Source organism: Charadrius vociferus, unplaced genomic scaffold (genome assembly GCF_000708025.1).
Source record: "Charadrius vociferus isolate BGI_N301 unplaced genomic scaffold, ASM70802v2 scaffold604, whole genome shotgun sequence".
Taxonomy (NCBI): Eukaryota; Metazoa; Chordata; class Aves; order Charadriiformes; family Charadriidae; genus Charadrius; species Charadrius vociferus.
In genome coordinates, this window is record NW_009648244.1 from 303,131 (window position 1) to 328,639 (window position 25,509).

At 42.6% G+C, this 25,509-nt stretch overlaps 1 protein-coding gene across 1 annotated transcript in view; it reads left to right on the forward strand.

Moving 5' to 3' along the window:
• Positions 1-25,509, forward strand: part of KLF12 (Kruppel-like factor 12) — a 177,216-nt gene that overhangs the window by 71,850 nt on the left and 79,857 nt on the right. The window contains exon 3 of the mRNA XM_009884207.1: positions 15,976-16,519. Within this exon, the coding sequence (XP_009882509.1) occupies positions 15,976-16,519 (544 nt within the window). The remainder of the gene's footprint in view (positions 1-15,975; positions 16,520-25,509) is intronic.

Here is a 25,509-nt window from a genome sequence, read left to right on the forward strand (position 1 = left end):
CATGCCCCCTTTGGCGCACAGGCCAGAGGCTGCCGACAGCTGTGCTAGAGGAAGGTGGGCTCACACCATCTCACACATTGCTTACAAAATGCCCTTCACTGATTTTATCCAGTGATTATCTAAAGTAACATGGGACCGAAACTCAAGACTCCCTCCTCAATGTCTCCTCACTCATTAGTTTCCCATCAAATGCGAAACAAAAGTTGGTGGGGGACTCGGGTCTCCCAACAGCACCCTCCTTGTTTCAGGAGGGACTTCAGGGCTGGAGTCTGGTGGCAGGTATTGAGGTTGCTGGGGGGCTTAACTCAGCACTAGCAGGACAGACAGTGGGATGTCCTGCTGCTCTGAGAGACTGCTTCCCTGCTAGCTGTTAGGTGTGTTTCTATTAAGTATGATGGGCTTTATTTGTTGGGGATATTTTTTTCTTATAAAGTTAATCCACAGTGTTTAAATCTTTTTAGTCTGTAGTTAATAAGGGCATAAGAAATCTTCCTTGGCATAAGAATTTTCCATACTTGCTCATTTTCATAGCTGTTTCAACCTTTCTTTGGAAAACTGGCATGTTCACAGTTGGAGATGCAAGTGGTAGACCTGTTGTCCTTTGCTGGGGTAGGGGTTACTGTGAAGTTTGTTGCTTGGAAGGTATGTGCAAGCTCTTTGCCATGGCCAGCATAGGCCATGCAGGGATCAACTCTTGCACCTTAAACTATGGTGCTCCATGAACTGTAAGGAAGAGTATTTGGGAATGCTCAGTAGCTTTGAATCCTTCACGTAAACTTTGGCTGTTGATTAGGGTGAATCCATGTGTCTGTGTATGCATCTAAAAATGCAAGAGTAAATTCTCAGAGTCAATGGACACACAGTTAGGGTACTTCTTTCTCTCACCATAACAATAACTTTGACTCAAATATGGAGATTGATTTCAATGATGTGGCAAAACATCAGCTCTATAGCCAGTACCAGGTGTTGTGTCGTGTTGCATCTAACATGGGTATGTGTGACACCGCTTACCCTAACACCACTGTTGTGGTGTGTGTTATACAACATCACGCAGTGGGCAGTCTGTTTATTTCTGTATTAAAAATGAAATGAAGAATCACAGAATGTTTTTACCAGCATGAAGCAAAGCATGAACTTTTACTACTGCCTCCCGTGCTTGTAGGAGGTGCTTCTGTGTGTCTTTTGTGGGGGTTTTGCGTGGGCAGCAAATTGCGTGGCTGCGAGTGCCATTACCTTGTGTCCTCTGAGGTGTGCTGGTCTACCGCAGCCACTGCCAGCGCCTCCTCATGAGGGTGCTGGAGTGTGTCCCCCATCTCCGTGCCATCTTCCATATGCCAGGAGATCTCAGATGGCACCATGTGCCTATGCCTGGGCATCCAATTTCAGCCCAAATCATTTGGCTTAGTGAAAGAGTCAAGGGCAAACTTTGTACAAAATGTTGTTTTGTTAACAAAGGAAAGGGGTGGGGAGGAGGCAAGGAAAGGGGTTTTAGGTCAACCAAAAACTTTTGGGAATTGATTTCAACTTCACTAGCTTGTTATAATCAGTAAAGAAATAACAAAAAGATCAGAAAATAACAGACATGCATTCTTTGGCTGCCTAAATATTAAATGGGTCAATGTGCATCTTTAACAACGGTTCATTTTAACATTTACTGCTTTTTCCTGTTTTTCTCTCTTTTTTTTCTTCCGCAGAAACTTCTAGAATTGAAAATATAGTTGGAACTATCAAAAATAAAATAAAACTTCAATCTATTGAAAAAGAATTTGTGGTCTAAAACAAAAGGGTTCTCTTCTCCTTTCCCATTTCTTTCACTTTTCCTCTGGACAAGCGGGAGAAATAGTTTGTGCCTTGTTGTCCCTGTCACCATGGGGAGCATGTAAGAAGTTTCCATTAAATTAAAATATGTGTTTCTTAAGGGGACTCAAGAGAATTTTTTTACCTACAGTTTAGCTTCAGGTGTCTAATCTGGTATTTTGTATGTATTACTTGTTGTCAAAACCCAACAATTTTGTCTCTAACAGAATTTAATTTTAGGGACTGTCATATATCCTATGAAGTTGATAGAAGCTTAGGAAATGAAAAGTTATTAAGCTGCTGTTACAGACACCTTCTTTGAAAATTGATGTTTCCTCTGTTTAAAAACAATTAGTCCTCTGGAACAAACTTAGAGTGATGTCATCCATGACTAATAACATGGTGATCATATTAGTTTTGTATTATTCTGTTCTGAGAAAAACAAGTAAATATCCAGTTTCTTCTGCTGTGTAATAAAAATCACCATGATATTGTTAGCTATTAAAAAAAATCTGATTTGATTTCATTTTCATTCAGTTGCTGGGGTATATATTGTTGTTAAGATTGCAGGTATAAAGAAACAAGAATATGAGTATGTACAGTTTTCTCAGTTTCAAATAATGAGAGTTGTTACAGATACACACTGCAGGCTTTACTTTAGAGAATGAAAATCACTGTGAATAATTACAGATTTTGTTCTGTGCTGTTTATATTCCGTACCCTTAAAATCAGAAAGAATAATGTAAATAGGGCTTCATGGTTAGAATGCATTTAATTTTTTATTGGATATTATTATGTTTTAGCTCTAATGTTGTAACTCTAAACTTTGATATTGTAGTACTGGAAAAACTCTTGAGATTCTCCTCCTACATTTTCCCTTCTGTAAAGTGGAAGTAGTCTGTATTATCCCCGTCTAAAGGAGATTTCTGAAGACTAATCAGTTTGCAATTACCAGTAAGTGGTTATTGCTGCCATAGGATAAGAACTGAAACAAGTAAGTCTTCACAGTCAGCTCGAGAGTGTTGCGTTAAGTGGTCTGTACCGGAGTGTTTGTCTGCTTTTCCATGTATGGTGGCAGTAGGTTGTCCATCTCATAATCCATATCCTATCTTATTTAGCCTTTAACTGTAATTTTAATAATACATATAAAGACTCAGAAAAGGTGCACAGAGAGGGTTAGGTTTTTATTCTTGATCTTTTCTTCTGTGACAGTAAGTACTCTGACATACCAGGTCAGTGAATTGAATCAAAATCCATTCCAGAGGCATTAAAAACTAATTTTCCAAATATACATATTCATAGTTTATATAAGACCACATTCACTTTTTGGGGAAAAAGTAAAAAATAGCCATCCCAATCCTCCCTTCCCAAGAGCTGTGTGAAAAGAACATTAGTAAGCCTGAGCAATGAAGCAATCTGCCTTTGGGCAGTGTTAGGAGGAGGTCTGTCTGTGCTAACTTTGATCAGCCCCTGTAGCAGGCAATTACTGCAATACGCGCTTCTTGTCTTCATTTTTTGTGGACGGGTGTTGCGGAGGGACGGGATGTTTCACCAGTGGGTTTCAGGAATATCTGCTGACAGCAGAGGAATGGTCAACCTCAGCAGCTTCGGATCCCATGCCAGGCGCTGGCTGGGTGTTCTGCTTTACTTGGCATAAACCCTTTCGTCTGGTCACTCCAAGCTTGACCTGTCTCCTCTCCTCTAGGATGGGATGCTGTTCCTCGTATCCAGCCAAATCCTGTGGCCTTCTCAGCCAACCCTACCACTCAGGGAGTGAGGCACCATTTCCTTCCCATCTTCATCTCATAGTCCTACCAGTTGCATCTGACATTACGTGACCTAATGGCTTGCTTAGGATTTTAAATGCCTGATATCCTTAATTCACAGACTCACTTTGTGTGACCCCTTGGAGCCCCAGTCTCTTTGCTGATGGTATCCCAGCCTTCCCAGACAGGACTTGCTATCAGGTTCCTCACTCAGACAGCACCAGACTCAATCTCTGCATTTTGTCTGCCTCTGTATGGGTTTGTTTTACCGACAGTCGGTTCTGGGGTAGGTGGTCCTGGAAGTTTGTTTGAGGAGCAGACATTGGAAAGCACTAGTTTTAGTAAAAGCTTACTTAACCTTTTTCTGTCTGAAGTGAACAGGGTTCTTTTCTCTCCCCAAACCACTGAAAGGCTTATTTCAGTCCAACCTTACTATAGTTAGTTCTACTCAGTATATTTATTTTAGTAAAGAAAAGTGTGTCAAAATTGAAATGCAATCCCAATTGAGAGGTCAGGAGAACAAAATGAACTTATACTTCAGCTTGAAGGACAGTAAACAGAAGAGGAGGTTCATTTGGGAAAATGAATCCTTCTGGTGGAAATTAAGATGAGCAAAGACAAGCAGAGAGAGACAGAGAGAAACCCAGTTGCAGTGTATGGATAGCATATTAGGTATGAGTTTCAGGCATGGCACTTCCACCACCACAACCACCACTCCTGATGTATTTATCAGATAGCTGTAGAGTTGTTGAAGTAGTTCATGGCTATCTTCATACGTTAGAGGACAGGTAAGCAAGACTGACTAATGAGGAATAATTGAAAAGAATTAACTGCCCAGTCTTTTATGCCTTTTTCACATCAGCTGTATTTACTGGGTACACAAGAGTCCTCTTGCGGTATCCGGCACTGCTTGCCCGAGGAGTGGAACTTGGACTTGGAAGTGCAAGACCAGTTTGTGAGTGCTGAGCTCCAAGGCTGGTGGGGACGTGGCTGAATTTTGCCTGGACCTCGGCAACAGCTTGCAAGTGGTTACAGGGTATAAATAATAGTTTCGTGCATTATTTGTCATAGTCCTTTTTTGCTACTACATCTATGAGTCTTTTTTGATGATGTGCAGAGTAGGAAAATATTTACCAGATCTTTGCATCCACAAATTAATGTGGATCTTCAGAAAATTGTTGGCTGCCAATTATTCTTCAGGCTGTCATTGTTTTTCAGTGCAAGTTGGTTTGTGTGGAAACATTAAGTGCTTCCATGTTAGATAAAACTAAACCTTAGAATATAATCTGAATATTTCCACCTAAAAATGTAAATGCTGCTGAGTACTTTTTTCAAAAATCACTTTCACTAAGCCTTGCTAATTTGGTGGACCTTTCTATCAGCAAACCTGCTTGGTAGGTACTTGCGGAAGGTTCCTGATGTATTCCACGTCAGGCTAAGTAACTAGGCTAGCTTGACAAAACCAAATTCATTAAAAAATCCCAATACATATCTAGTACAGTTTTTCTTATTATTTTTTAATATAACCATCAAGGATTCATGTTTTGGGGTTAAACTAAATGGAAAGATTCTGATTTAAAATTGGACTAGAGAAAATAAAGAACTGAGTGAAATCAAAAAGGGGAAGAATTACGCCAAAAACATGAGGGAAAAAACTTATGAGGAGAGCTGCTAAGTGAATGTGTGAAGTACTTCTTGTCTGGGATTTTATAAACTAACATTTATTTTTTTTTTAAATCCCCAAAATAATTCTGAATTAGGGGCAATAAGATAATTTCTTCATGGTACTTTACCTCCCTTTTAACAGTTATTTAGGGATCTGCCATTTGTTCAGAAATTACTGTCAAATCTAACATGGATTAGTATAGGGAATACAAATATCAGTATTCTTCATACGCTTAAGTAAGTAGTATTGTAAGCAACATCTTACAATGCTGTTATTCCACACCTTTGTTAGACTCGTTTCTCTTGAAGAGTTGTTTCATAGTGATGGGCATAAATTAGTTTCTTTCAACAGAGTCACAGAATCACAGAATGGTTAGGGTTGGAAGGGACCTCTGCAGATCATCTAGTCCAACCCCCCTGCCAGAGCAGGGTCACCTACAACAGGTTGCACAGGACAGCGTCCAGGCGGGTTTTGAATGTCTCCAGAGTGGGAGACTCCACAACCTCTCTGGGCAGCCTGTTCCAGTGCTCCACTACCCTCAAGGTAAAGAAGTTCCTTCTCATGTTAAGATGGAACTTCCTATGTTCAAGTTTATGCCCATTACCCCTCATCCTATCACTGGGCACCACTGAAAAAAGACTGCTCCCATCCCTTTGGCATCCTCCCATTAAGTATTTGTAAGTATTAATAAGATCCCCCCTCAGTCTTCTTTTCTCTAGACTAAAGAGACCCAAGTCCCTAAGCCTTTCTCCATATGAGAGATGTTCCAATCCTCTAATCATCTTCGTTGCCCTTTGCTGGACCCTCTCCAGCAGTTCCTTGTCCTTCTTGAACTGGGGACCCCAGAACTGGATGCAGTACTCCAGATGTGGCCTCACCAGGGCACAGTAGAGGGGAAGGATAACCTCCCTTAACCTGCTAACTTCTTGATGCACCACAGGATGCCACTGGCCTTCTTGGCCACCAGGGCACATTGCTGGCTCATGGTCATCCTGTTGTCCACCAGGACTCCCAGGTCCCTCTCCACAGAGCTGCTCTCCAGGAGTTCAGCCCCCAACCTGTACTGGTGCATGGGGTTATTCCTCCCCAGATGCAGCCACTCCTCCCAGTTTTGTGTCATCAGCAAACTTGCTGATGGTACACTCTATCCCTTCATCCAGATCATTGATGAATATGTTGAACAAAACTGGGCCCAGTACTGACCCCTGAGGGACACCACTTGTTACTAACCTCCAACTAGACTCTGCGCCACTAACCACAACCCTCTGAGCTCTATCTGTAAGCCAGTTCTCAATCCACCTCACTGTCCATTCATCTAAGCCACACTTCCTAAGCTTTCCTGTGAGGATGATGTGGGAGACAGTGTCGAAAGCCTTGCCAAAGTCAAGGTAGACAACATCCACTGCCCTCCCCTCATCCACCCATCTAGTTACTTTGTCATAGAAGGCTATCAGATTAGTCAGACATGACTTCCCCTTGGTGAATCCATGTTGACTACTTCTGATAATCTTCTTTTCATCCAGGTGCTTTGAGATGACTCCCAGAACAAGCTGCTCCATCATCTTCCCAGGGATGGAGGTGAGGCTGACCGGCCTGTAGTTTCCCGGGTCATCCTTCCTGCCCTTTTTGAAGACTGGAGTGACATTGGCTATCCTCCAGTCCTCAGGCACCTCACCTGTCCTCCAGGACCTTTCAAAGATAATGGAGAGAGGCCCAGCAATGACTTCCCCCAGCTCCCTCAGCACCCGAGGGTGCATCCCATCAGGCCCCATGGATTTGTGTATATCCAATTTATCTAACTGATCTTTAACGTGCTCCTCGTTAACCAAGGGATAGTCTGGCTTTGCCCAGACTTTCTCTGTTACCTGCAAAGTCTGGGTCTCACAAGGACTGGCCCGAACAGTGAAGACAGAAGCAAAGAAGGCATTTAGCAACTCCGCCTTCTCTGCATCATCTGTCACCACAGCACCTGTCTCCTTCAACAGCGGGCCCACATTTTCCCTAGTTTTCCTTTTGTCTCCTATATACTTAAAGAAACCCTTCCTGTTGGCCTTGACATCCCTCGCCAGGTTCAATTCCAAGGCTGCCTTGGCTTTCCTTGTTTCCTCCCTGCATACCCTGACAGCATTCTTGTATTCCTCCCAAGCAGTCAGCCCCTTCTTCCACCTATTGTAAACTCCCTTCTTCCACCTGAGCCTTTTCAGAAGGTCCCTGCTCAGCCATGCAGGTCTCCTTCTTCTCTGCCTTTGATAGAGCATTCTAGTAACACTGCTCAAATATAAATAATGCATTTATGCTGAACAGCTAGTTTTCTGAATGTGTTAATGATTTAGGGATCGAGGCAGTAGATTTTGTTGCTTTTCAAAACAAATCACAGCAGGCCCACGTAGAGTTGGAGATACCGAGAATTTGGGTTCAAATTCAAGAAACGTGTAATTTTTACATTTCATGTACCAGATAGTACAGGAACTGATTAGTTTATTGGGCTGTAGAAGTCTGTGATCACTTGTTCTCCTTCTGTGCCATTGGAGAAACCCTTTGGGTAAACCTGTCAGTTTTGCGATAGGAGAGTTAAATGCCAGGTAACCTTAATGCTTGCTCTGTCTTTGCAAATGTATTATTTTAAAATAAGTCATTTCACACTAGATGTATTTGCGTTCATTGTTAAACATGTTTAAAAATTAATGATGTTTGCATAGAGATCTCCTTTCACTTTGAAGCACTCTTCCCCAGTCCTATTTGAGCTGTTACTAAAGGTTGCAGCACTTGGTACTTCGTATTTGTTGAAGCAGTTGTGGAATAACACCGTGGTGTGACTGCTCAGGAAAAGTTAAAAGAAAATTTTTACAGCCTGGGAGCTTGAATTTTGCTTGTCTATTTATGAATGGTTGGTTTGCATTTGGTCTCCCCAGCTCTTCTCTTTTATTTTGGAGCATCTTCTGTAGGTTCTACACATTTAGCAACACTGCTAGCAAAGGCAACCTGCACGTCATAGCATGTGCTGAGTTTCTTTTGCCTCTTCAGACTCACAAAGAGAACAGAGGTTTTATTTTTAGGCCTCGAGGGTTGGAAATATCCACTTTGAAATCAAACATCCAAGTGTTATGCAGAGCTAATGATACATTAAGTGAATCACGAGTACTTTAAAGTGGGTATCTCTCAGTCTCTCCTGTTGAATCAATTCCAATTTGTTTAAATGCATTTTCATTGAACATCTTTTTATTTTAATAATTCCTGGACTCTACCCTCTGTCTTTCTTCATGCCAGCTGGTGCTTTTTAGAAAAGCTTCAGTGAGTTGTTATAAGAGAGTCCTACTCAACCTTGCTTGGGAGTGCTGTTTCTTGAGGATCTCTCTTCTTCCTTGGAACACAAATTTAACCTTGACCCTGAGCAACCATTTCTTGAAGACTGATAGTAAGACACTTTTTAATTTATGTTTCCAGAAAAAAAGAAGAAAGATCCAACTTCCTTGGGTTTTGCTTTCTTCTTCAGTGTGACCTCCTGCACTTGTCCAGTGCATCCGAGCTGAGCAGCTCTGTCAGCCTGGGAAAGCCTGCAGCACCAGCCTTGAGCAAAAGGCACAAATGCCTCTTCCCTTGGAGCTTTTGCATTCAGAAACATTTTTTTTAAGTATTTTGTTCAGTTTTAGTTCTCAGCTATCTACATATTTGCCCTTCTGATTTTGTATTGCTGTCTGTTACTGCTGTACTGGTGTACCCCTCACGTACAGATTAATAATCATAGAATCATAGAGTGGTTTAGGTTGGAAGGGCCCTTAAAGATCCCCTAGTTCCACCCCCCCTGCCATGGGCAGGGACACCTCCCACTAGACCACGTTGCTCAAAGCCCCATCCAACCTGGCCTTGAACACCTCCAGGGATGGGGCATCCACAACTTCCCTGGGTAACCTGTTCCAGTGCCTCACTGCCCTCATAGTGAAAAATTTCTTCCCGATATCTAATCTAAATCTACTGTCTTCCAGTTTGTAGCCATTCTCTCTCGTCCTATCACTACATACCCTTGTAAAAAGTCCTTCTCCAGCTTTCTTGTGGGCCCCCTTTTAGGTACTGGAAGGCTGCTGAAAGGTCTCCCCAGAGCCCTCTCTTCTCCAGGCTGAACAACCCCAATTCTCTCAGCCTGTCTTCATAGGAGAGGCGCTCCAGCCCTCTGATTGTCTTTGTGGCTCTCCTCTGGACCCACTCCAACAGGTCCATGTCCTTCTGATGTTGGATGCTCCAGAGATGGATGCGGTATTCCAGGTGGGGTCTCACGAGAGGGGAGTAGAAGGGGCTATTAATGAGAGCTGCATCTCAAAGTGAGCATAGTTGTGTCTTGGACACTTCTTTTCAGGGGGATAGCAGAGTGTTTCAACCAGAGGTTGTTTAGTTCATTTTTTTGCAGGTTGTATTACTTCTCCCTTTTCTTAGAGTATTCTGTTCGTGTTGGTTGAAGTGGCCATTTTTTGGGTGGAAGCGTGTGAGTATTGTGAATGTAATTTCTCATGACAGGAAGGTGTTTTCAAAAACATCTCTTCCTGCAATTTTAAAGAGAGTTCGCTCCTAGATTAGCAAGATAAACCAAAAAAGACTGAGTAAAGGGCTGGGTACTTGGGCCATAACTTACAGGGCTCTTTGAAGTGCCCAAGCTGCTACTTACCCAAGCTAGCCCTGTACCAACCTTTCCTACTCTGCAAGTGCCTCGTCGCGGCGTGAGAGGACAAAACCAATACAGGCAGATGTGCTTCATGACAAGCACCTGCAGAGTTGCAGTTTCGAGGGGATGAGCTTTCTACCCTTATCTACAGGACAGATTAGGAAAAGATCCCATTTTAATTATAAAAACCCAAATTGTATACCAAAGATAAACACACCATATCTTAAACGTGATCCACCTGCACGCCTGTCTAATGGTGTTAGAGTTGTAAGCGCGTCTGTGTGCTTCACAGAAGCAAAATTATTTCTGGTAGAGCAAGTGCTTTCTGTCCTTTCGAACCTAGCATGCATTTCTTACACCGTGAAGTGGTAGAAAATCTGTAACCTGCAGAATATTCCTGGTTATTTAGATTTCACCCTCCAAGCATGATGATCAGAGCCGCAAGCTGCTCTAGCTGGGCACAGTTCTGCACTGCCTGCCCAGAAGACTGCGCTGCTGAGCCTCAGCTTTTTGGTATGGCAGTGGCAACACCATGGTTAAAATTGGGGGTAGCTTTTCCAAAGGAGTGTGATTTTTCTCATCTCACTCTCCTTTAACTCTGACAAAACAAAATCGTCCTGCCTGAAATTTCTCCTGCCAGAGCAGAACGAGGTGGGGCAGCATGATGACAACCAAGAAGGGGGTTTGTGTGATTTGACTGAAGAGTTAAACGTTTAGCAATTTATTTTTTAACTTCCTGTCCTCAAAGCCAGCTTATTTTATAAAAGCTAAATTTAGTCCGTTCAGTTTCCGTCATCAAGGACAGCTTTTTTGGTATGCTTTCTTACAAATTGTTTGACCTTGGGAGATTGCTGCCAGAAAGGAAGAACACTTTAAAAGCTGACAGCTGATTGTCAGAGGTTTGTAAACTCTGTTGTGCGGGAGCAATAAAACTCCACAAAGGCACAAAGACTCATTGACGCTTAGTACCCTGTGAAGCTGATGAACTGCAAGGCATCAGGATGAGTCGCTGAAAACAAAATGATCTTTGCTTTTTCACTGGTTTTAACCTCAGCTGTGTGGAAAACTGAGCTCTTCATATCTTGGTCATGGATGGAAGGCAATGCTGGTATGCAGAGAAGATTGCCATGTGTAGAATAAGAGTGATGAAAGGGGCTGTTGCAAAATTTACCCCAAAGTAGGTTAGGAAGTGGAGTTTGGGGGGCTGGAAAGAAGCAGAACTATGCAGCAAAGGACGGCCATCGAGCAGATAATATCAGCCATAACTTCACTATGCTTCTCTCAGGGGCTGCTGGCTGGTTGTATGGCTGGCTGGTTGTTTTTCCATAATGGTCGGGGAAACGGGCAGTAAGGAATGCTTTTTTTTACACAGCCAAAAAAAAGCTTTGTGAATAGGGAAATCACGTGTTATGTTCCTGGCGGTGTTTATTAATGGCAAGCTAGTGAAACAGCGCACTGCAGAGAATACTGGTGTACAGCTTTAACGGGCAGGCACAAAAACCGTGAGCCAAGAGCACTGACTGGTAGAGGCTGTGGCTTTATTAAAAAGCCTTTTCTAGCAGGGAGCCATCCTAACCTGCCTTCCAGTTCTGTTTCAGCCTGGGTTTGTGTGGATGGTGAACAGCATTAAGGATGTGACGGCAGTGTTGCAGAGAGAGGCATCGCTGAGATTTGCCTCCGAGTTCCAACCGGAGGCAGGGCTGAAGCTGTCCCTCTCCTTTGTACCAGTGGGCCCGAGCAGTGACATGAGGGAAGCCATGTGGAGCTGTACCCCTTCATGTTGTATTTCCATCGTCTGGGCTGGTGTCCAGGGCAGCCCACTGGGTTACAGGGACCTCAGGCTGAACTCTTTCTAACCCACCAAACGCCCTGGAAGCTGCCAAACTCTCAACAACAGAGCTTAGACCCCTAAAACCAAAACAAAGTTTGCAGAACCAACACAGACACTTTTGGGAGCCAGACGGGGAAAACCTATTTCAGACACTCAACCTAGCAGTCAGCTGAGCCCACACCACCACAAGAAGCCCAGTTCACTAGATAAGGATGGAAATGCAGGAATAGAGAGACAGGAGAAAAAACACGCAACCATTTGTTTTTCATCCAGTTGACTTTATGACCTGACAGAATGGCTGAGGGTATGCCTCTGAATATCCCAACCATAGCACTGTGATCTTCTCAATTAGAAAAGATGTAGTTCTGTTAAATAAAACTAATGGCATTGCTCATCGTCTAGGGAAATGAACAGTTAATTCTCGATTAATAACGTTCTGGGGAGATGCTAAGAAATAGTGTGCTGAGAATTCAGCCATCCTTTTTGGCTACTCTTCGTCATGTAAGTTCCTAATTTTGGAATAGTCATCATCATTAGGAAAGTTTTGCTTATACCATCCCTTTTCAGAAAATAATGATAATTTGATGTTCAAAGTTTTGATTCAAATACAGTTTAAATAAAACTTTGGCAGCTTAGATAAAATCTGGGATCTTGGAGAAACATCTATGCCCCTTGTAGGTCGCTGTAGGGGAGCGTGAGTTGTTGGGGTAGATCTCTTTTCACAGCACCAGAACAAAATATAACACTTGTTTACAATTTTTATCTTAAGTACAGGATGTACAAAGCTGTTTTGATAAGGATCCTGCTGTCTTTTGTAATGTCGACTGACATCAGTCACGGCCTGAATTTACCAAAGAAATGGCATTCTTAGTCTTAGAGTTTTGGCAGGGAAAGGAGGTCATGGAAGGGCATACCAGTTTTCGTCCTGTTTAGAGAAATTAATGAAGGGATTTTAAAGGTTTCAAGTTTAGTTTCACTACTGAAGACTGAAATAGTAATATCAGCTGTATTACCATAGTACATAGAGACCACACGGCCCCTCCAGCAGCTCTGGACAAGGAGGTACCTACCGAAAGGTAGATGCAATATAAGGAATGTACAGTGCAAAAGTATGGCCCTTCCAGCAGCTCTGGACAAGAAGGAGGTACCTACTGAAAGGTAGATGAAATATAAGGAATGTACAGTGCAAAAGTAAATGCAGAAGAGCTATTAAAAGAGAAAGTGATTTGTATGGTAGACTGCAGTTACATGATTCGTCTTCCCTTTTTTTTTTTTTTAATTCCCAAAAGACTAGGTGTAATTACTACAGTAAAACAATGGCCTGTTCTTTGCACAATTTAGAAAAATCTGTAAGTCATGGCCTGTGCTTTGTCTCAAAGGCAATTGACTCTATCCATGGAACAAGTACTTTGTGTGACATCAGATACATGAGGGTTTGGGGTTCTTCCTCACTCTTCCTGTAAGGGACCTGATGCTACTTGCTGCAAAGGCAGGTGGGACTTTGGGGCAGATTGCTCTCAGTTTGGTGATGGACTGCTTTCGAGGTCCGTGTGGATTCCTTGTGTCCAGTCTTGGAAGTATTGTAGAAGTCAGAAGATGCCTGGGAGCAGACTGACATGCATACGCTGGTACATCAAGTCCCTGGAGCCCTCGGAGCACTTCGGGGTGCTCTGAAGAGCAATGGAAGACAGCAGTAGGGTAGTCCATCCTTCAGTTCACAGAGTAACAAGCTGTGCTGCTGAAGCAGGAGGCATTGGGTCGATATGAAATCAGCCTCTGGCCCCCAGCGGAAGCCTGGAGGTACATCAACAGTCAGGATTTCCTCTATGGCACATGTATCTGCCCTGTGGATGGAGCTGGCGACTGGTGTTGCTTCTAGATGCCTCTTGCCCAGCCGTGTGCACAAGGGGATCCCTCACCTCCCTTGTACGTGAGTTGATCCCATTTATCCCCCTTCTCTCAAACATTTAAGATAGAAGATGATGCCTTTGGCCTTATGAAGATTTGGGTATAGCCTGTGCAGGTGTCCACCTTGCCTTCATTCTACCACCAATCTGTTTAGTTCAGCAGAACCAGTCTGTTTGCCCATTGCATGTATAAGACTTGTCAAGATTGGACAAATTAACTACTTGTGCCATGTATATTTATAGTTTTGTCTTTATCGTGGCACATATGGTATGCTTAATGCAGAATCTCATTAGTGACAGTAGCCTGGATAAGGTCTTTCAGAGGAAGTTACTGGGAATCGTCACTGGGCCATTACGGGCGGTTTTGCCTTCTAGAGGAAGAAATTTCATAACCTTGTCACTCGTAGCTGGTTATGAGCTTTGAAAAGTGATCTGTTCTTCACTCCGTGTTCTTTTCTAGCAGAAGAACTTCCCATGGTCTTTATAAAGGGATTTTTTGCTTTTGTTATTTGTATTACAGCAGAAGAGCAGGGTCCAGAGACCGGATGAATTGGGGTCCCTTTGTTTTAAGTTGATTTGTGCATGAATAGAGGAAGAGACTTAGTGTTCCAGAGATGTTCTTGCTTTCAAATGGAGGAAAATTTCAGATCCAGGAACCAGTCTAAGTCAGCTGAATAGATGCAATCTACTAGAACATCTCATCTTTCAGCGTTCCAGGGATAATACCCACTTAGGCTGTTATTATTACAATTTTTAATATTAGTGTTTCTATTTTCCTTTTGCAATAGAGCTCCATTCTGTGATGAAATTTGGCTGTGACTCAAAACCAGGAGGGTTCTCCATGAAAATATTTAACATAATTATAAAAATCGCAAAGTGAATTCAGAGCTTGCTTGATTGTTAGCTTATTTAGAGTAGACAAACGGCAATATTTGTGGCTTTCTGACTTAATATTTTTAGATACTTGGTAAATAATATAATGTGGAGTTGAGAGAATGCATTTAGAGCTGCTTAGGTACCACAAAAAGATTGCTTGTTAGATCTGTGTATGGAATTACTGCTTTGGGTCAAGTGAGGCTTGAAGCAGCTTGGCAAATGTTTTTTATCGAGGTTGGTTTTCCATACTACAGCACATAACGGCACATGTGTGCCTGTAGAGAAGCTCTGCTGCAGCGCAGTGTCATGGAGGTACTCAGCTGAGGAGCTGAGAGCTGCACTTTGTCTTACTACCAGGTTATCGATGGGCATTTCCTTCCTTGCTCTGCCTATTGAAAATTACTTGAAAAAACATTTTTAAAGAGTAGTTATTAATGATGTACTGTCAAAAGGAAAGATATATCAAATCAGCTTCTCCAGGGATCTATCTTTGGCCTAGCATTATTCAAAAATTCTATTAACCTCTTTGATGATGGAAATAAGGAATAAAACTATAAAAATAGCAGATGGCATCAGTCTAGAATAAGTTTAGACCAACCAGCTTTGAAAGAGTTGGTCTGAAGCAGAAGATTATTCTGCAAAGTCAGGAAAGTTGTTCTCAATTTGTATGGAAATATTAAAAAACCCAAACAATTGTAACAATGGGGAAGGCCATCTAATGTGCTAAATCAGAATAATGAATTGCTGTAGGCGTTGCTGCCTGTAACAGGACAGCCATACGAACGTGGTGCTCTGTGCTGACCTGTAACGTTGTTATGAGTAACCATGCAGAATGCAAAAAGTCAGACATTGAACTGAAGGACTGTGTTTAGTGTAAGGCACTGCCTTGTGAAAAGTGATGCGGACAAAACTACAAAGATCGCTGCAAAGAGCAAACGAGTGCTGAGGGTTGTTCTTTTAAAGGTGAGTTATGACAGAAAGAAGCAGCAAGGTCTGCCTAGTCTAGAAAAAGATAGACAAGTAGGGGGAAATTACCATTCAACCATGCAGAAAGTTTGAAAAATGGTAGTGACCAGTTTTTCTTCATGTCCGTTGGAGGTGACACGAGGGAGTAACTGTAGCTTAAAGTGAGATGTTGGGAGAAATGTCCTGTGAATATAAATAGTGGCTACCTGTGGAGATATTAAAATTTTTGTCACTGATGACTTTGCGTAGTGCAAAGAAAGAGCGTGATTTTGTACAGTTAATCCTGCCACCTTCTAAGAACTGGGAGTAGAGCCTTTTTTTAAATATTCTGTTCAAACGGAACGTGTCCGTGCTTTCTAGCATGATTTGTCCTTTAAAATTATAAGCTGACACAAGCAAAGGAGACAAATCCCATGGCTTTCATGACCAAGTTGTGATGTGTGTTAGCAATTGGGTTTTCAAGTCATCTTTTGCCACATATATAACTATGTTCCTTTGTCCTTCCTCAACAGTCTCCAAACGTCCACAACTACCCAGATATGGAAGCTGTACCCTTGTTACTAAACAACATGAAGGCAGACCCCGTGGAAGATTCATTATCTACAGACCATTTCCAAACACAGACTGAACCAGTGGACTTGTCAATAAACAAAGCCAGGTCATCCCCTACAGCAGCTTCATCTTCACCAGTTTCCATGACAGCATCAGCCTCCTCCCCTTCTTCTACTTCTACTTCTTCCTCTTCTAGTCGGCCAGCTTCATCACCCACAGTAATAACATCAGTATCTTCAGCAGCATCTGTACCATCAGTATTAACTCCAGGTCCTCTTGTGGCCTCTGCGTCTGGTGTTGGAGGCCAGCAGTTTTTGCACATTATCCATCCAGTACCACCTTCAAGCCCCATGAACTTGCAGTCCAACAAAATGAGTCACGTGCACCGTATCCCCGTGGTGGTACAGTCGGTACCTGTTGTCTATACAGCTGTGAGATCACCTGGGAATATGAACAACACTATAGTAGTACCACTATTGGAGGATGGGAGAAGCCATGTCAAAGGTAAGGTGGAACCAGTTTTGTGCATCTGTGGCATCTCTAAAACTGTTCTTTTATGAGGAAAATGTAACAACGTTGTAAAGCTGTTAGTTTACAAACTTACAGGGTCGTTTGCTGAAGAGGCAATTAACTTACACTATTGGGAGGAACCTTGAAAAGTCTTATCCCAGCTGTTCTTTCAAATAGATAAATATTTTTATAAAGATGGAGGTTATCAGTGGTGTTAAATGCTCAGACAACTCATGGCAAGCTTTGTCCTGAGAGGAAAAAATCCTCCTCAGAAGCGGAAGAAATAAGTCAACGGAATAATGACAATATATAGAACATCGTAGACAAACATGAAAAACTCACCAGGTGAGACAGATTTGGCAAGAGAATGAATGTCAGACAGACTGTTTCTATACAAGGAGAAGGCAATCGTTGGGCTGTAGGAACATGCAAAGGAAAGACTTTTGGACCAAGGAGTGGTAGCAGATGCAGAGGGGTGGGTTTCATTAAGCTCGAGGAGTGGATATACTTTGTGCAATACTTTGAATTAGGTTTCTTCTTTATACAGTGCAATACTTTGAATTAGGTTTCTTCATCCAGATTAAACAGCAGAAAGGAAGGAAGGAAGCCACATGGAGTGTATATGTTGGGAATTAATTTTGCAGACACGGGACCTGAGAGGCACATGGAGGTGTGAAGGGAGGAAGAAAGCACACGCCAAAAGGACAGATACATTCTTGGAGGGGTTTCCAAAGAACACAGAAAGGGGAGCTGGAGAGCAAGAAGAAATGAGAACATAACAGTTACTGAGGGAGCAAAATCTTGTTAAAGATGCTGACATGATGGGTGGAGGAAGAAAAGAGAAACCAGATGTGCCCAGATACTTGGAAAAGCATAGCTCTATAAAGAAGGCATTAGTGACGGAGATGGGAACATGAGGAAAGGAATGAGAGAGACTCATTTCAAGGTTCATCGCGTGTGAGTGAATAAAATATGGCTAATTCTCCCCTGAAATGAGGTATTGCTTGAGGCGGAAAGGGAGGGTACTGACAGATAACCTTACTGTTGGGTTTATGAGACTACAGGGCTTTTAGTAATACGTCTTGTAACATCTCTTACATACCTAATTGCGTAATGAACGGGTCTCTACAACTACAAGACCTTTTTTCTTCAGCTCTCCTGTCTGTTCTTGATATACTGGCGACTGTGTATTATTGTACAGGACTACAGTGATGGGTCATTCTGATGTTTAGTAGCATCCTGTTGTCCATAAATCTTTGGTTCTCCTCCCATGCCCTCAGTACCCAAGTGTAGACTGTGCCCTCTCAACAGGCTTGGACATAGGAAGCGAGCTCACAGCTGATCTGGCTTTTGTTTTAATCCTCAAAATGACAGTTTAAGAAGTTTTATTGCACTTCATACGGTGACGTAATTTTAGGACTTTGTGCTGTTGTGTCAAGAAATGATGAATGAAAGCAGAACTTTTTGCCATGTTGGGGGAGGTGGGTGGTGGCGGGAAGGAAGTTTTAGTCTGTGTTTTGGTTTTGGAGCTTTGAGCTGCACCTGACCTTCAGCTCATCCAGAATTTTTCCCGTTTGTTTTCTTTTCAAAGGTGCTAGTTGGCTCTGGTAGTAGTCTTCTCTATAGGAAGCACCTCCTGATCTTGTAAAACTGGAATTTGGTTACCCCAGTTGCATCAACAAAATTCCAGATTTTAATGTGCCATAGGGATTTCAGCCCACGAGCTCCAGGCCTCCTGAGCTGCCCTGACAATATCGCCTTTGTGCTACTATTGGCAGAGATCATTAACCAGCCCTGCAGCACATATTACTGTGCAGCTAAAGAAAAAGAAGGGATTAGGCATTAATGTTTTTGAGGTTTTTTCTCATCAGTTTTACCCATTTTGCTATCACTAATTCTTTTGATTATAAATGTTCAGGTTAATTTCAATAAATACAATAGAAGAATAAAGGGCGACAGTCCACTCCAGGTAGTGATCTTTTGTCAGCTTTCGCTGGGATGTGTTTTTCTTTCTTTAATGTAAAACAATATAAATAATAAAGTGCAATGATGTTGCATAAATTAACTGATTAAATATATTTCGTATGTGCGTAGACTAACTTTCCTTCAGTGGTCAGCTTTCATGCTGAAAACAAGAAATAAGTGTATGCAGATGCCAACAGGACATTGCTGTCAGATTGAATTGGTTGCTAATCCTCTACGAGCTGAAGGAGAAATGCAGTTTCAGAATCATCTAGAGTCACTACTTTCACCTTTTACATGAACGTTGATCATTATCAGAAACAAAAAATATACACATGCTGAAACAGTTGATCCACAGGTAGCACCGGCAGCATTTGTCCCATAATCTCTGTGTTATTGCTGCTTTGGGGCTAAATCGGAGACCATGTTGATGATCCAGGGGTGTGGTTGGGAAGCAGCGAAAGTTATGTTATATTTTAGCCTGTGTCCAAGTTCTTTTCACTAGAATGAGACTTAGGCACTTTCCTGAACAGAGATTCATTCAAAGCTAAAGTTATGAAAATTGCATTAGACTTAAGTTCGGACTTCTCCTGCTTTCCTAAATACAGGTACTTAGGGGAAAAATGCAAGAAACAGGATGTAGAGAAAGGGTTTTTTTCCTTGTTATTTCCAGTTTTATTTTCCTCATGCTAAATTTTCTTCTTCCTTCCAGCTTTGACTAGAACCATTTGATTTTTAATTTTAATGCAAAACTTTCTCAGACCACTGCCATCCTGCCTCCAGGTATTTTGCTTGGGTGGCTTTCTGCTTCCCATGATGCTTCCCAGTCCACCTTCCTCTCTCGGACAAAACTGTCCTCCTGGCAGCTCCTTTTCTAGGCAGTTCAAGCAAATACATCTTTCTTCATGTTCTGTTTGAATTATCTCTTTCCTCCAGCACAAGAAATCGCTACCATCTCTTCTGTTTCCCTGTCTTTTTCTATTTTTCCATTTTTTTCTAGTCCTTCCCATCTTGCTGACTATTCTTTGAGTGCCAGTTTCAGCAGCTCTGCTTCATCTCTCCTTCCGTGTATGTTAATATTCCTAACCCATACTGTTATCTCCTCCTCTGCTGCTGTGCATTCTTCTTGGTGGTGTCACTCATCCTGGCATTCTCCGTCACACCTTCCTTCAGGAGTCTCAGATCTCCTTTTCTGCCTCCCCATGTGCTGCTCGTTTCTGTTCTCCGTCCTGCCTCATCTCTCCTATTTTTCACATGCAAGGTTTCCCATTAAATCAAACCCTTTCTGCAGCTTTGAAAACCACATGGGTTTGCAGAGAATAAGCTCTTGTGTGTATGAGCTGCTGGCAGCATCCCGTGAGGTCCTGTGCAATGTGCTACACCCCAAGGGGGACAACAGGAGCCGAGGCTATCACGCTACAAAAGCACCCTTCTGTCAGACTGATGCTTTCCGCAGGATAAAAACCTCTTAGTTTGGCTGCTGGGGAGGAGGTACCCCAGGGGAACCCCCAAATTGAGGGTCTGTGTGTGCTGCCCCTGCATCACCAGCCCAGCTCTGCGAGTTGCCCCCTACAACCTAATCCTCGCGTTATTTCATGTGCTCAAAGCATAGTAATGTGTTAGGGCTGTTGGGGCACAGAGAGGATAGGAACCAGGCACAAGTCCCTGTGGGAACCATGGGTCCGGGCTGCACCCTTTGCCACCCTCTACAACATGGCAAAGAGGCGAAGTTCACTTCCTTCAGCAGTCACCACTGAGGGACTTGGGTCTTTTTAGTCTGGAGAAAAGAAGGCTGAGGGGGGATCTTATCAATGCTTATAAATACTTAGAAGAGAGGGTGCCAGGAGGATGGTACCAGTCTTTTTTCAGTGGTGTCCAGTGATAGGACAAGCAGTAATGGGCACAAACTTGAGTATAGGAAGTTCCATCTAAACGTGAGGAGGAACTTCTTTACTTTGAGGGTGGCAGAGCACTGGAACAGGCTGCCCAGAGAGATGGTGGAGTCTCCCACATTGGAGATGTTCAAAACCCACCTGGACCACGTCCTGTGCAACCTGCTGTAGGGGACCCTGCTCTAGCAGGGAGGTTGGCCTAGATGATCTCCAGAGGACCTTTCCAACCGCTGTCATTCTCTGATTCTGTGTGATTCTGTCACCACAGTTGTCTTCTCATCCAAAGCCTTATAAAGCACTTGGACATTTTCTTCTGTATGGAGTAGGTGGTGACCACTAGACATTATTATACATTAAAGTATTCCAGAGCATTAAAATACCATTAGAAACTCTTTCCTTGCCTTTTTTCTCCCTGTTGAGCAATGGTGAGGATTGCTAAAAGGTGTAATTAGAGGCACAGCAGGTAGCAGCACCTGTAGATAAGGTTGCATGATGATTTCCGTTAAAGCCCTGTCTTCAGTTGCTCAAAGTCTGTCTATATGTTAACAACTTAGACTAACATTTTCCATGCTGCATGTCTGCCTCGGGTTATTTCTTTTTTCCTTTTTTCTGTCTTTTTGAGGAAAGTTTCAAGAAAAAACTATTCCACTCTTCCTGAGACTGAGCGTAAAGAAAAAAAATAAGTAGCATTTTCCATGTTGAAAAATTTATTCCAGCTTTTTTTTGATGAAAAAACTCTAGGACTTCTGTGTGCCATGAACCTCAGGTTTGGTTTGGACCATTGTCCTTTTTTTTGTCTTTATAAGCACTTGTGGAAACTAAGCCAAGTTTGGAGATCTGAAAAAAAACAGGAGTCGCCTTAAAGAGTAAAGCCAAAAAAATTGTGGCTGGGAGAGGCAAGGAGGAGGTTGGAAGGGGCTGGGCAGTAGGCAGAGGGGCAGAATGGAAGGGAGCGGGGAAGAAAAGGAGAGATGGTGAGATGGCTACGGATGTGTGAACATGTTCAGGAGGAAAAGTGGGAAAGGGCTGGAGACTGAGGAAGAGGGAAGAAGCAAAAGGAGAGTAGAAAAGAGATCTGGGCAGGGTGAAGGGGAATCAGGAGAGGCTCGGACAGACAGGAGTGAAAGGACCCACCACGGCAGCAACACATTCCCCTACAAACTCTGGTCTCATTAGCCTGAGTCTTTCCACTGCTTCGCTTTCAGAAGACATCCATGAATACTGGCCAATCAGTCCCTCTAGCAGCAGATTTTGCCAAAGATAATATCCCTAAAAATTATTTTATGTAATTCAGAAGAGTTACTCCATTGAAGGGCCTTTTAGAAGCTCCCTCCTGATGGTGGTGCACCAAGGACCTGTGCAACTTCGATATTTCTGGAGTTTTTGGGTTCCAGTTTTTTGGTTCTCACTGGTTTTAAAGTTTTCAGAAGGTACAACCAGTTGCAAAATCCAGTGTTCGGAACATTATTATAAATTTAAATTAGCCAACTGAACATCGTCCACTTCCCATGTACGTAAAGATCCGTAATGACATTGGTGTGGACTGTTTTATGTTATTATTTCTGTGTATAGACCTAGCAGAAAGACACAGATTGTGTCTTTTCCCAGTTTACACCTGCCGTATTCCTCACTGTGGATACATTAATAGGTAATAAAAATGCAGTACCCTTTGCTGCAGATTTTTCTGCAACTTAAAACGGGTAATACCAGTAGATTACATTATCCACTGCCCTTGGGTTTGTTTTTGGGGGTTTTTTTTGTTTTTTTTTTTTTTTTTTAAAGTAGAGCCTGTTATTTCTGCCTACTGTAAAGTTTATTCCACAACAGTAAATGCAATTTGTAGTACAAAGTTAGAAATTTAGAGAACCACTCCATATGTTTAAAGGTCAGATTATATGGTCTGTTTGTATAAATTATGCTATGGAAGAGACTCTTAATTAAAACCAGTAGTGTTGCCTTTTTTATTTCATGTGAAACGATTATCCTTTCTCTGGTTTAGTAGATGGTTATTTTGGATTTGAATTGCATTGAGGGGAAGAGTTTCTACATTAGCTGTAATTCTTTTGTTGTTACGCACAAAAATCTTCTGTGGCTGTGCGTATTCCAACCTGTCCATCTCCACCCTCCTGCCTCCCAAAATGTTGACTCTCTCTCCCCCTGTTTGCTTGGTTTGTCTGGAAAAAATATTAGTGGTTCTTGGAAAGGAGAAGCAGGTTGGCAATGGCTAGCCAGGAAGAGAAGCAGGCGGAGGAGAGGCTTGCATTCAGGGTGGGACCTGTGTTACTGGAGGTGGTGCATATATTTAAGAACTAGAGTAAATAGTAATTGATGCCAGAATGGAGAGTTAAAACACAGGTTACAAAATACGCTGTGGTATTTGAAGTTGGGAAGGAGGTTGCTTGAAGACAAAGTAGCTTGGGTTGACGATGAGGAGTCTCCTAGACAGTCTTCTACTTAAATCTCCAGCAAAGTTGTGTTCCTGGTGACTCACTAGTGACATGCTTAGGTTTTTCCACTACAGAAGCATATGCTTTTCTAAAATTTATCAACAGTGGATTTAACATCATGTATGTTTATAACTACAAGCAGGTTTGGGGAAGGGAATGAGGTAGATGTGTATTCCCACTTCACTTGTGAAGCCCAGTGTAAGGACGATTAGCAAGTCCATTTGCTCATATCCTGAATCCCTGCACCTTTTGGAAGCTGTTAATTCCTACTCTTCCATGCAAAGAATGCCTCTGGTCCTTCAGCTCTGTCCTCTCACCGGGGCTGAGCTTTGATCTAGTTGCTCTTATCCCATAAATTTGGATCCAACAGAAACACATGCAGAAAACTTCTCATTTATTTTATCCCTACATTGGGTTTTATTGTGCCTTGGACCAACCTGCTGGAAACTTTTTGGTGTCTAAAATATCTCTAGACTGTTGCAGTGTGTAAGTTGCAATCTGCTACTGTTCTGTAGTGGCTTTGCGATATTTTATTTAATATTAAATATATTTTGTCCTTATTGTTTTCCCTGTTTAATTTTGGTGATAGAGTATTTGTATATTGGGTGCTCAGTGAGATATAAATCTCAGTTGTCTCAGTAGTTTGTTTCTTGTATAGATGAGGTCTTGTGGTATTCAAATAGCTTAGAAAGAGAAAAGTCCTTTGCTTAAAAAAAAAAATGGTGTTGTATGTTTGTGTATACAACCAAGTGACAGAGATGCTTAAATATGTGCATATATTATATCCATGCAATCAGTCTCACCTCTGTATTCCTCCACACAGCTATTCTTTTACAGGCTTATGGCAAATTATTTGACTGGTGAAATGATTTTAAATATTGCTTTTGATTGGATCATAGCAATTAATATTCTCTGGTAGATTAGTTACACTGTGCATTCAGTGCCAATTCCCTTTCTCTGTGAACCATAGCTATGCAGGGTGCAGTTAACTGCTCTAGCCATATAGTCCCATAAAATCTCAATAAAATCTGAAAACTGTGGAGTATGGGTAATCTTGCTATAAATTGTAATAAAAATTACCCCTGTAGACTCTATATTCTGACCATTAAGTTCATGGATACTGCTGCTTTGTACATAAAGTTTTATGAAATAAATTGACCAATTCTGCTGCCCCTACCAGACACCGAGCTGTTGTGATTGAAAATCTGATAGGTGCGCTCAGAGCATTTTCCAACGCATAAAGCGCATATAATGAGCTTTAAATAGGAAGAAAAATGCCCTATATGTGTTTCATATAGTATGGACCAGCTTAGGAAGAGAAAATCATGAATACCATAATTCTCGTACATTTGTTAGGTCCATAAAGCCAGGATTCAGTTTCCTAAAACACATTAAGTAAACCTAAGTATAACACTTAATCTCTGAGGACAACAGTTCAAATAGCTCCTGTACATCTACATCTGGAAGTTTTGCCTCCACTGGTAAAAAAACGCAGCTGCGTCTGTGACATTCTCCTTTGACGTTCTTCTGCTGGGGAAATCCATGGTGGGCTTCTGTTATCTAAAAAAACTGCCAAGAAGGGGGATGTTCAGTTGCTTCAGACCACTCTGGTGTGAGGCTGGGCTTACACAGTTGTAAAACCTGTTTTCCAAGAGTAACTGAGAAGGATGGAGATGAGTTGGTCCCTCTCCTTGGCATTTGATCCACCCAGATGCACATTTTTTATCAGAAGTATTTAAAACAGTGGCAGTTTAAGAAACAGCAAAAGAAGTCACTGTTGGCCAGCAGTTTCCTTCTTGGTTCAGGTTCCGAACTGTGCCGTATGCCAAATGTAGAGACCAAAGTTGCAGTATTCATAATTGTTGGCAGATTTTTGGTTTTAATGATGATTACTGTCTCCCCCTGTGAATTACTCCTCTTCCAGATTTGACCACTGGGGCCACGAGGGCAAAGATAATTTTCTTTGCTGTTGCTGCTGGGGACTGAAATGCCTCTCTGGCATTAAGCAACCGGTGGCAGGCAAGGAGAGAGTGTGAGCAAGCGAGGCTGTGCAGTGCTGTTGCTGTTGTCCCATCTTCAGGGACTTACTGAGATCCTCCAGACACTTTTGTTCCTTTCTCAGAAAACCAAGACATGATGGAGTCACATGGCAAAGGCTCCTCTCCTCCTCAGCAAGGAGCAGGTCCACAGCAGCACAAGGGGGCATCAGGCCACTTTCTTCTGCCATGGCTGGTGCCCCAGCACCCAGTGAGAGAAGGGGGGGTGGCTCAAACCACTGAATTCCCTGTGCAGTCCACAGAGGTCGGTGGGCTCAGCACCCCTGAAGGCACCCATCTGCATCTCCTGGCTGTGTGGGAGGGTTGGGGCAGTTGTATTTGCAGTGTGGGTGCGTGAAGACAGGAGATTAGAAGCTCTTCCCTCCTCTCCCAGTGTCATCCAGCTCCTAATGTCCAGGGCTCTGAGAGAGAATTGGGGCTGGTGGAAATGTACTCTTAGGTGCTACTGGGTCATGGGGTCATTGCAAGTGGCAGATTGCCCCACCTCGAGCACTGTATTCAGTTTTGGGCCCCTCACTAAAAGAAAGACATTGAGGTGCTGGAGCATGTCCAGAGGAGGGCAATGAAACTGGTGAGGGGTCTGGAGAACAAGTCTTATGAGGAGTGGCTGAGGGAACTGGGGTTGT